This window comes from Nuphar pumila, chromosome 1 (assembly GCF_984573655.1).
Source record: "Nuphar pumila chromosome 1, dmNupPumi1.hap1.1, whole genome shotgun sequence".
Lineage (NCBI taxonomy): Eukaryota > Viridiplantae > Streptophyta > Magnoliopsida > Nymphaeales > Nymphaeaceae > Nuphar > Nuphar pumila.
In genome coordinates, this window is record NC_143249.1 from 41,588,044 (window position 1) to 41,601,067 (window position 13,024).

The following is a 13,024-nucleotide window of genomic DNA, read 5'->3' on the forward strand; positions in this document are numbered from 1 at the left end:
TCGAACTATTCTTAATACTGCACTCATGTAGACGGTTGTGGGCGCATGTTGAAATTGACTTGCAAAATGTACGGCATGCGCAATATCTGGCCTTGTAATCGACAGGTACATCAACGATCCAATAATTTGTCGATAAGGGGTTGGATCATCTAATAATACTCCATCTTCAGCTCGCATTTTCGCATTTATTACTTCAGGAGTATCAGCATATTTTGTGTCCGTGATTCCTGAACGCTCAACAATATCAGCTGCAAACTTGATTTGAGATAAAATATATCCTCTTGGTGAGTAGGCTACTTCAATTCCTAAAAAGTATCTCAAAAAACCAAGATCAGTCATATCAAAAGATTTTTTAAGCAAAATTTTAATATCTTCAATTTTCTTTTGATCATTCCCTGTGATGATCATATCATCAACATACAAAAGAAGAATGATCAATGAGGTACCTGTAGATCTCACAAAAAGAGCGGTGTCAGTGTAAAAAGATTTAAATCCAAGTTTTAATATTGTACCACTGAACCGATCATATTATGCTTTAGGGGTTTGTTTAAGCCCGTATAAGGCTTTTTGAAGACGAAGGACCATGCCTTTTTCAATAGACAGACCAGGGGGAGGATCCATATATACTTCTTCATTTAAGTTTCCATTCAAAAATGCATTTTTAACATCTAACTGATATATCAACCATTTTCGAATGGATGCTATAGCAACTAGAGTTCTAACTGTAGTCATACGAGCTATTGGGGCAAAGGTTTCTTCATAATCTATACCATATTCTTGAGAATATCCTTTTGCAACAAGTCTTGCTTTATATCTCTCAACAAACCCGTCACTTTTTGTTTTAATTTTAAACACCCATCTACACCCTATTGTCTTCTTTCCGATAGGAAGAGGTTGAATTGCCCAAGTGTGAGCCTTGTGTAATGCATCTAATTCAATTTTCATGGCTTCAACCCATTCGTTTATATTTTTGGCCTCGTTATAGTTGGATGGTTCATGATAGGAATGAATGGCTAGAAGACATGCCCTGTAGTTTGGTAAGAAGGATTTATATGAGACAAACCTACTTGGAGGCCTATGTGTTCGTTCTGACCTTCTAACACTAGTTTCTTCAGTATTTGTTAATTGATTATATCTGTCAAGGGCACATGGATGCTCCCCAGTATTTCGTCTAGAGTATTGAAGAAGATCTTGAGATGGTTCACTACTTGAGTCATTAATAGACTCGAAGGTTTCAATATCATTACTAATACCTTTATTGGGTAACAAATCAAATAAGAAAGCATACTCGGATTCTTTCTTAGGAACTTCAAAATCAAATCCACTGTCATTTTCTAGAAAGGTAACATTTCTAGAAACATAGAGTTTATCATTTGTTTTATCATAACATCGATATCCTTTTTGATTATCAGCATAACCAAGAAAGACACATTTTATGGCTTTAGGAAAGAGTTTGCTATATTTTTCAAGAAGCACGAAGCATTTACAACCAAATACCCTTAGCCTTTTTAAATCAGGAGAAATTTTAAAGAGTTTTTCAATAGGAGACTTGTTTTCCAAAGTTTGAGAAGGCATTCTATTTATCAGATAGACTGCGGTTAGGGCAGCTTCAGCCCAAAATTGCTTTGGAATTTCTTTTGAAATAAGTAGGGTTCTAGTAGTTTCAATAATATGACGATGTTTTATTTCAGAAATCCCATTTTGTTGAGGTGTCCTAGGGCATGATTTTTTATGCACAATTCCATGATTTTTTAGATATAATTGAAATTCATTTGAAAGAAACTCTCCCCCAGAGTCGGAGCGCAAGACTTTAATATTTGTTTTAAATTGATTTTTAACTAGATTATGAAATTTTTAAAACATGAAAAAACTTCGGATTTAAGTTTTAGAAAGTAAATTCAAGTATGTCTACTAAAATCATCTATAAATGTAACATAGTACGAATAACCACCTTTTGACATAACAGGGGCGGGACCCCTCACATCCGAATGCACTAATTCAAAAATTTTATGTGTCACAGAGGTTATAGACCCAAAAGGTATCATTTGTATTTTTCCAAGTATACAATCTTCACATACAAAATTTTTATCTTTACAAAATTTTTCCAAAAATGGAAAAAGAGATAATTTGGATATACTTGGGTGTCCTAATCTTTTATGCCAAAGATCTATATTAATGTCTTTGACATGATTACAAAACGAGTATTTTGGTAAACACAGGAAATCCATGTAGTAAAGGTCTCCTCGTCTATGGCCTTGCCCAATCAGCTTCCCTGACTGGAGATCCTGCACCCAACACGCCTTAGATGAGAAGAATATTTTACAACTATAGTCAACAATTTGAGAGACCGAAAAAAGATTCAAATCCAGTTTGGGAATGACTCTCACTTTTGGAACAAAATTTTTTTTTGAAATATCATCAAGGTTTCCTAAGCTTTTGACTTTGAAAGAGGTACCATCGGCAGTTGACACACATGAAAAATATGATTTAGTGCAATCAGATAATAGAGACTCATTATGAGTCATGTGGAAAGAAGCACCTGAGTCTAGAATCCAAGAGGTCTTACCTGGAGGAGACGAGGATGAGATGACAGCTCCGGATGTAGAAGGTGCAGCCTTAAGAAGTGAGGCCTCTGCTATTTGAGCAAGATTTAATTCATTGAAGCTGCCCCCTTTTCTTGATTCTTGAGGTTCTTCACTTAAGGCGGCCACTTTTTTAAATTTGGGACATTCCGGTCTTATATGTCCGGGTTCCTTACAATGATGACAAATAATTTTTCCTTTGTATCCTCCCTTGTATCCTCCTTCATTGTGTCCTTCTCCAATGAACTTCTTCTCAAAGTGAGGTGGTTTATATGTTTTCACAAAATTTTTGGGCCTTGCCATGGCAAGGACCTCATCATTAGACTTGTGCATTCCAAGTCTTGTCTCTTCTTGACAAATTTGAGCAAGGGCCTCACTTATAGAAGGAGAAGTGGTCCTATGAAGTAAGAAATATCTTATTTGCTCAAATTCCGGTCGAAGGCCATAAAGAAAGGAGAAAAGATTTTCTCTTTCGATTTGGGTCCTTCTCATATCAATAGCCGAACCTTCCCATTTTGGTTCCAACATGGCTAATTCATCCCAAATAGGAGATAAAATACCGTAAAAATCTTACACTTTTATCTCCTTGTTTTGAATTACGTACCTTATCTTGGAGATAATAAAGTCTAGCCATATCCTTTTGGATAAAAGTACTTCTTAGAAAGCTCCATGCGTCACATGCCTTCTTGAATTTGATGATATTGGTGGCGTTCTTGAACTCCATGGTATTCATAAACCATGAGAGTATTTGTGCATTGCTTGCCTCCCAATCTTCCAATTTATTTTGGAATTCTTCCAAGGCTTTTTCTTTTTTTTCTTCGGACAAGGCTTTGACTTGATCTCCTTCTCTTCTAGTCAATTTGAGTTGTGGTTCACTAGTAGAACCACTAACAAAACCCCACAATTTTTTTTCTTTGATATGATTCTCCATAGCCGTCGCCCACATCAAGTAGTTGTTTTCATTGAGTTTGTAGGTGATGACGGTGGCGAACTCTCTTTCTCCCATAATGAATACTTGAGTTTAGACTAGAGGAGATAGGGAATGATCAATGATCGAAGAACACTTCCTTCACGAGATTCTCCTTCTTTTAAGAACCTCGCTCTGATACCATGTAATGAAACAAGGTACAATGGAACAATAGGGAAACAAACACAATGCCAACAAAGGGCTTTAATAAACTCACTTAAAGTTGGTCACTAATGGACCAAATACAATCTCAAAAGAGATAAAAATACCAAACAACACAAGAGTTATACAAGCCTATAAGATGGGAAAAAACTCTAGAGAAAACCCTCAAATGCTTCTAAAAGCATTGAGGAATAACAAGGGAGTGAGACTCTATTTATAGAGCCTCACTCCAACACATGGGAGGCAGTCCAGCTCTTTGGACTGCCTTCCAACAGTCATTATTATGACTGTTGGGTGGCAGTCCAACGTCTAGTTGGACTGCTGCCCAACAGTCATATTTTGACTGTTGTGCACAACAGTCATATTTTTTACTGTTGTGCCTAAGCTGTATGGCAGTTTATTTATTATAATGTTAAATTACATTTCAGTCTTTAGTGGACTATACTATATGATAAAAGACAAAAATACCCTTATTGGGTATTTGGATACAATTTTATTTTTAACAATATCTCGGTCTGTCTTGTTGTGCAACAATCAAAGTGCTCTTAACATGTCATTCAATCCGGTTCATCACAGTCGTGCCAAGCACATTGAGATAGGTCAACATTTTGTGAGACAAAAGTTTGAAGAAAAAGAGATCGAACCTGAATTTGTTAACACTGAAAGACAAGTTGCAGACATATTCATAAAAGGCTTGACCAATGATCATTTTTGGACACTTAAAAAGGCACGCTGTTCATGGTTCAAAACCATGATCAACTTGAGGGGGGGTGAAAAAGTCTATTTGTCTATGTATTCTTTACTTGTATTTGTTATTTTGTATTCTGGGTCTGGATAATGTATCAGACCCGACCCATATTGTAAACGAAGGATATATATACATGTTTTAGGTCATGATTTCATTATTGGAAATCGTGACAGTCGCAACTTCTCCTTTCTCTTTCATCTCTCTTTTCACGTGTGACAGATCCTAGTGAAATCTGACAGTTTTAACTCTTACACAACATAAATACATTCTTGATCTTTTGAGTAGGGCAAAAATGACATTTTAAACCCCTAAACACGCGTAGCGTTTTGCATCAAAGGCTAAGCTCTAATGGTGAAGACTTATATAATGATCCAACTAAATATCAGAGCATTGTTGGGATGCTTTAGTATCTTACTTTCACATTGTATATTATGTTAATCGGGTATCTCAATTTATGCACGAACCAAGAACTGGTCATGTTGATGCTGTGAAGAAAATTTTAAGATTCTTGAAAGGAACCATTGAAGATGGTCTTCTTTATCAAAGAAATTGGTCTGACAATAAGGGGCATAAAATCATCACTTATACAGATGCAGATTGGGCAGGGGATCCAGATGAGAGGGGATCTAGAAACAAAGACTTGTTGCTAGATCCAGTACTGAAGCAAAATACAGGTCTATGGCAGCCGGGACAACTGAAACTACATGGGTGAGACATCTTCTAGCTGATTTAGGAGAAGGAGCATCTCAATCATTTTTTTTTGTGATAATCAGAGTGTTATTAACATTGCTTATAATTCAATACAGTGTAGTCGCACAAAACATATTGAGATAAATCAACATTTCATTAGACAGAAGGTTGAAGACAAGGAGATTGAGCCTCATCACATTCGCACAGCAAGTCAAGTTGCCAACTTGTTCACTAAAGGCCTAACAAAGCATCAATTTTGGTTCTTAAAGAACAAGTTGTCCATGCTATTGTGATCATGCACAACTTGAGGGAGGGTGATAAAATGTGATTAGACGTCATTGGATCTAGATTGGATCCAGATCCGTGTGTTCGATCACATAATAATGTTTTATATTGTGTAATGGCATTTTTTGTAATTTGTTTGTACTTTAAACCCAATGTATATTAAGTTCATATAATACTATTAGGGCACGCCTATTGCAAGCGTGGATGCCGTTTTCTGAGCATCTCTCTCTCTCTCTCTTTCTCTTTCTCCCTATTTCCTACAAAAAGTTAACTCTGGTGGCTTCCACACATCTGATATTCGATTTATTCTCATAAGGATCATGTTTAAATTAATCAATCAACATCGAGGAGATTTAAATTTTTGGAGTACCTTTCAAGAGATAATGGAATCATAAATCCATCAATCAAGGAACACATGCACCAAGGCACAAAGATTCAATACAAATCAATAGAGACAAAAATAATAGTTTTTTTTAAGAAGCTAAATCTAAATCATAAGTCTACTATGAGACACTTGAAGTATAATATGTAGAGATTCATAAAGATCTACATATAGAAGTTTAATATATAATTATCTTTAATCATGAACCCACATATGTTATGCAAGAAATTTTATCACAATGCAACAAATATGAAATCTCTAAGAAGCATGATATAAAATATCAATGCTTAAGAAAGAAACTACTAGGAGTTGTAAGAGTGCACAAGTACCCAAATCAATAAATCACCAATGGGCAAAAGCACATAAATCCACTAAGGACCAAGCATGCAAGAATCTTTCAAAACTAAGTTTTAATAATGCTCGACAGGAAGCATAAATACAAGAATCTACTAAGAGAAAGATACAACACAATTAATATCATTAACATATACATTCGAGTACATAATGACAAGCCTACTTATGTCATTCAATAATAATCATATGATTTACTTTGAGGCATATACCAAGAATTCCTTAATCCAACACAAGTCAATAATTTGAAGATAATTTTACTTAATAAGTTATAAAGCAATATCACTCAAACATACATGGAATAACACATTCATATGGTAGGAAGACCTTTATGAAAGCATAGAAAAATATCTATGTTAAAATAGTTCACACAATATATCATTAAAAATTCATGCTTGGTCACATAATTCAAAATAACCTAAAGAAACATCACAATATATTAACAATCCCAAAGATGTTCCATGTATACACATAAGATAAGGGACATTCAAACATGAAATTTAATATTTTGCAAAACATGAACACATACAGGATTTTAAGAAACCACATATCTTTGCAAAATATAATTTTTCACTACCCCCATCCATAATCTAAGACATATATTTCATATATCAGTCACAACAATTTCTACGTATTAAAAAAAAAACATTTATTTTTAACATAACACTTTTAAAAACAATTACCATACATATGAAAATAAAAAAGTCAAAGATACATATAAGAATGCGAAAGTCTTGAGTCCATACCATTCATTAATACGAATCTTTTTTAAGACCCCGATGTCTCGCTTTGATACCATATCATGAAATGGTATGGATTTCAATGCACTCCATCATGAACTCCAAGAATCAAAACATTGTACATTTGGATACAAACTTAAGAACTAAAAGACACATGAAAGTGTGAATGAATAACTTTGTTAGTAATAAACATTAAAAATACAAAAAAAAACATTCAAACCTCACTACAATACACTTAAACACACACAAGCCTAATACTACCTATCACTCTCTCAACCCTTACACATACACACCCATCTCTATTTTTAGAGGAGTAAGAGAGGAAGAAGAATAGTGAAGAATTAAGAGAGGAGGAGTCATCTCTTGTAAAGAATGAGAGACCTCCCAACGGCTAGAATTCTAGCTGTTTGGAGCAAGTCAACTAGTTTGACTTGGTCCCCAACACACACACACACACACACACACACACACACACACATATATATATATATATATATACATATATACAAAAATGATACATTAATCTTAACATGAACTGGTTGCTCTAATTTTTACTCTTCCTCTATATCTTTATTTTTATGTTATGGGAAAGCTTCTGGGTATTTGAGGTTCCTACAAGAAAATCAAACCTGATTTGTATCACTTTCTGTCATGAAAATATTGGAATGATCTCAAACAAAGAGGAAAACACCATAGAAGTCGAAGGAAAAAGCTAAGTTGAATGAAGGTTTTCTCTTCTTTTTTCTCTCTTAATTCATCTGTTTTTTTTCCTTTGTGACCCTTTGCTCCTACTATATTTTTTGAACCTTGCTTCGTTCTCCCTTTCTTCCTCTTGTCATCAGTCATCTTCTTTTCCTTTTCCTTTTCCTTTTCCTTTTCCTTTTCCTTTTTCCTCTTCTTTATGCATGCTTAGCAACAATGCAAGCCTTTCTTGCATTTTCGTGGAATGAATTTCCGTAAGCTTGTAATTGCATGGCTGGCAGAGTATATATTGCAAGTTTATAGCTTACATAGCAGATGGAAGTCCTTTCCCCTGATAAAAATGGCAATAGAGTCATAGCAATGCAATCTTACCCTGATAAATCCAAGACATCTTAGGATGTTAGCAAGATTTGCAATTCTTCGTTGCTTTCTAGGTCAAAAGCATATGTTAAATATCATACTGAAAAAAAAAAAAAGATATTCTGATACATTAGATGTACCTGTCCTTTTTTTTCCATCTCCTAGCGTTGACTTTGGTAAATGAGGTTCAATTCAAACTCTAGATCATCTCAAGAATGAACGAAGTTGGTTTTGACTGCAATTTTACTCAACTTTAGGCAGTATCTGCCCCAATAATCTGGGTTGCATTTGATGTTTATTTTTCAGGTAGAACACAAGATTCAGTCTGCTGGTGGTCATTTGAATGTGAGTCTTGCTCCAGTGCCAAAGATGCTTTCAGTGCTTAGAAATGAATGGGCTCCCAAGGCCTTTTGTGTGTCTTTCAAGGTTGGTAAGAGATGCCAAATTTATCTATGGTTCACCGATGTACAGGTCGAGCATTTTTCCACTTAAAAACATGAGATTTAGGGTTCACCAGATAGTTGTACTACTCAGTGGCCCTTGATGATATCACTTTGACTAGTCTTCTGAATACAAAGATTTATGCTGGTTTTGATTTCATGTCTCCCTCTTTTGATGCATTAGTTGGAGACAGATACTGAGATTTTGTTGGAGAAAGCTGAGATGGCACTCAACAGATATACAATGCATGCAGTTGTTGCCAATGAGCTGCTGACACGTAAGGAGCAGGTAATAGTCCTCGTTGCAGCTGACAAGTTTACTATTCGCAGAAACAATGAGTTTGCTGATGTGGAAGAGCCGCTCATCGACCTCCTTGTGCGGAGCCACTTGGAATTCACTAAGCAGTTTGAAGGTGAGGGTTCTACTTAAATTATTGTTGCCTGGATAACCCAGAGACCGTGCTGCTTATTGTACAAAATGAAGGTTATTTTAATTTAAATAAAAAAGAGAAACAGAATTAAAAGAAGATGATTTTACGGAAGCATTTTTTTTTTGGTTCCTGGTAGTTAAACCTGTGGTATTCAAACTGAAGATACCAAAAATATAAGACAAGAAACACTTATCAAATATCTTATATAAATAAAATCCTACTTTTTCTTTTACCTGTGTTTGTTGTTCTTGTATGTACTGTCTTCAAGCTAAGTTCCCTCTATATACATATATGATTTATCATTTTTTTTGGTAAATTTTCTATTGGTCGTGTATTTTCCAATTTTTACCTTATTATTTATTCTTCGAAATTTCTCCTTGACCTTATTTATTTGTCTTCACTAAAAAACACCCTTTTCTTTTTCCTTTGTTTGCATGGGCCAAGGGCATAGGTGTTGGTGGAATGAGCTCAAACTAAGTCATGACCTAACAAGTAAGTGGAACTGATCTTGGTTCGAACCTGGGATGTAAAATTGACGAATTCCCTGAACTAAAACCCATTTATACATGGATGTAAACTGTTTGGACTCAGGCCGCGTATAATCGGATCCAAGTTATTTGGATTAAGGGTTGGAGCTGAACTCAGAAGGAGAGAGAAATATATACTGAATGTCTAATGCATTTAGAAGCGGCAAGTTTTTGTTAGAATTTGAGTCATACTCGGATTCAAATTCATTTTCAGATGTGAAAAATACTAAAACCAAATCCTTAGATAAAAAACATCTGCTTTTAAATTTTATAGTTCTATTGTTTGGGGTCCATAACTGTAGCAAGGTAGAGAGAAAAAAAAATCTCTTATGGTGTTCAGCTACTCTTAAAAAACTTTTTCCAAATAATGGATTCTTGTGCATCATTCTTTAAAGAATTGATTAGCTGCAGATGCCTTCCTGTATAAGGTGAAACTTTTGCTTATGTTTAAAGTCAATATGGTATCCAAGGCCGATAGAGAAAATGTCTATTTTTTTTTTGTATAGAACTATCACACCTTTAAAATGTGGTTGGTACCCCTAATTACCTGCATCAACAGCTGAGAGATAACTATTTAGTTTGTCAGGGACCCTTGGATCTTTTTGGCATCCCAATAAACAAATATTAAGCTACCAATGAGTTGAACCGCTCTGTATTCATCAAATCTGGACCAAGTGATTTTGTTTTCTATAATGTATTCCATCTCTTGTCGAATACTTTCTTTGAGTTTGGCTAGAGAAACCTACCAACTTGCATACCAGATCATTTAATGTTGTATGTGTGTATGCAAAAAGATGGTGAAAACCACAAGTGGAGCGGGCATTTTTCAAATTTGAGTAGATTTTTTAAGGTATTAGCTCAAAGAGTAGATTATAGCAAATGTGCTCGAATGAGATAACAGGATGGTTAGGTCACATTATCATAACAAAAGGAAATCTCGGGTTCGAATCCCAAGGGGGTTTTCCCTCCTCCTGTTAAAATAAAGAAAAGCATCATTAAACTGCGACAAAAAGTGAATAGCTATTATCATGTTTTTTTTCTTTTTCTTCTTTTTGTTGCGTATAGTGTATACAACCGACAATATGATCCATGAGATGCTTAGACTATCGACCAATCAAATTTAGCCGACAAAGTGAATATTTTTTTATTTATTAATTTTTTTGTTTTTTTCTAAACCAGATATCCAGCCAAATTAGGAATCAAGGCTTTTGGGAGCTGGTAGTCTGAGGGTGCTTCTGGAATTGGAAAGTGAAAGCCAACCATTTGTAGTGTTGACAGCTACTACCTCTAAGAGAGGTTGCTACCAATTCTGGAATGTCTCATCTCTTATCTCATTTCCATTAGATATGTCATCAGATCAGATTTTACCCCATATCGAATCTCAATTCGTTTAGTCAAAATTGGTACCGAAACCATGCCCCATGATGACTGGATGCAGATATGTTTTCAATTTTTTTGCTACCGAATCTGATGGTATTTGGATTTGATGGATGTCAGAATCTGATTACATGTAAAAAAACATACCTAGTATGAGCTTTTCATCATCCATAAGCTACTACTTCCTTGACCTCATTTTCTCCCAAACAATCACCTCTTATAATAGTTTTCACTAAACTGGAAACCAAATCCTCAACACAGAGCCAAATGTAGTGGTAACTTAGAGAACTTTTTTTTTTGAAAGGCAAGCTGGGGTTTAGGCAGACTCCTACCAGTTATACAACTATACCATTGGGTTTTAAACCTGCAACGTCCCAACATAAGGTGACGTGCACTAGCTAGCTGCTCCTACCATAAAAGCGGAGCCCTCCGTTGGTGGTAACTTTGAGAACTTGCCTGTACAGATCGGCAATGATGTTCCCCTAGTGATGCAAGTGATTTTGTCATTTGATTTTCTTTTTTAATTCTGCTTTTCTGTCCCAGTGAGCCTGCTAATTGTGTCCCAGTGAAAAGGGATGCGCACCCCATGTGTCGAACTCATGATATCCTTCAACTTGAACATCTTAAGCCGACCCATGTAACCATAGTTATTGAAAGCCCCTTCCTATGAGGGGAAGCGCGCTTCCACGGAATCACGCTTTCGAAACAGGAAGTGACATGCTTCCCAACTCGCATCCCATTTGAAAGAAGTGTGCTTTCTACTCCCTTCTCTCTTGCATTCTTTTCATTTTTCTTTTGCTTCTCCCTCATCTCTCTTTGTTTTTTGTGTTTTTCATGTTATTATTATTTTTTTACTTCCCACTCTTTTGCATCATGTTTCCTTTTTTTTTCTCTGCTTCTCACACACTTTCACTACTACTTTGAAAACTAATTCTGTTCATGCTTCATACTACTTTTTAGCACTCACTTGTCCACTTAGGTTTCAAGCATAGCTTCTCATATCCACTTTGTTTCATGGGTGAGAGAAGTGAGAGCCCTTTCATTTGAATGTAGAGAGGTACATCCCTTTGCCAAACCACGTTAAATCGCGTTTCTTTGTCTGTGATTTTCTCTATGTCATTTTAGTAATAAATGATTGGATCTACATTGTGCTAATTGAATCTAAATCAGGATCCTAGCCAAAGCATGGAATGGATTTGGTTGGAACCTCAATTGAAATCCATATGCAAGTAACCCCAAGAAGCAAGGGTTCACCTTTCTGTAGGGCCTCAAATCCATGATACTGCACTTCAAGCCACAGGGTGCAGTTGGACATGAATCTGGTTTGGTTCCCATCCAGGTTGGCATGGGTCCAACCTGTTGCATCTTGCATCCCTAGTGACAAAAGTTTAAAGCGACAATTGGAAAATAGTAAATTCTTGTATTTTTTTTGGCATTTTTATTAGCAAAATGTCAGTAAAATAAATAAGAACGCAACACCTTTGAGGAAGGATAAGTGAAATGGAATAAGAGTTTTGAAATACATAAAAGTACATATAATAAAAAACCGGTTTTTTTTTCAAGTTTTTTTTAATAAAAAAAGCATAAATATCTGGATAAATTAAGGATATTTGCACTTAAACGGCCATACAAACACGCTGCGGTGTTTGCAAAATATCGATGATATTTTAACTATTTAAAATGGGTGACAAAAATATCACATTGTGCTTTTTGAAAATACCACGATATTTTGTTGGATATGATTCCAGCAATTCTATTGGAATACCATGCACTAGGGCTGCAAATGAACAACCAATGTTTATCTCGACTTGGCCAATATAAGTTCATTTACTAATAATAAATATATTTTACATAAAATTTATATTATAAAATAAAGATGGCTGAAGTGTTTGGCCTGCAAGCATTAAGTTTAGAGTTCAAATGCTATGGCTTACAAGTTCGAAACAATTATTTATTTTGTAAATGAGTTAGTTTGAGTTTGATTTAGTAGCTTTAGAGTTCAAATTCTATTGTTTTCAACTTTTAAAAAATATATATTTTTGTAAATGAGTTTGATCATGCTCAGCTCGGCTTTTCATGAGCTCAAGCCCGGCTCAGCTCGACACAAGAAACAAGCAAAGCTTGAACACCCTCCGTTCGGTTGGTTTACCAGCCCTACCTGGAGCCAAAGCCTTCGTCCACCCATGAAGTTCGTGGATCGGATTCACGATCTATGGATTATCCAGGCCGAAAAGTACAGGTTTCGGGTTTTGGGTGTGGATACATTGCAATCAAGTATGA

The 13,024-nt window shown here is 35.4% G+C and overlaps 1 protein-coding gene across 1 annotated transcript in view; it reads left to right on the forward strand.

The window, feature by feature from the left end:
• LOC149848799 (phosphopantothenate--cysteine ligase 2-like) overlaps positions 1-10,853 on the forward strand; it is a 47,284-nt gene extending 36,431 nt beyond the window's left edge. Inside the window, exons 8-11 of the mRNA XM_090005285.1 lie at positions 8,276-8,395; positions 8,594-8,822; positions 9,285-9,332; positions 10,547-10,853. Of these exons, the coding sequence (XP_089861411.1) occupies positions 8,276-8,395; positions 8,594-8,822; positions 9,285-9,332; positions 10,547-10,563 (414 nt within the window). The 3' untranslated portion in view covers positions 10,564-10,853. The remainder of the gene's footprint in view (positions 1-8,275; positions 8,396-8,593; positions 8,823-9,284; positions 9,333-10,546) is intronic.
• The last annotated feature ends 2,171 nt before the right edge of the window (positions 10,854-13,024 follow it).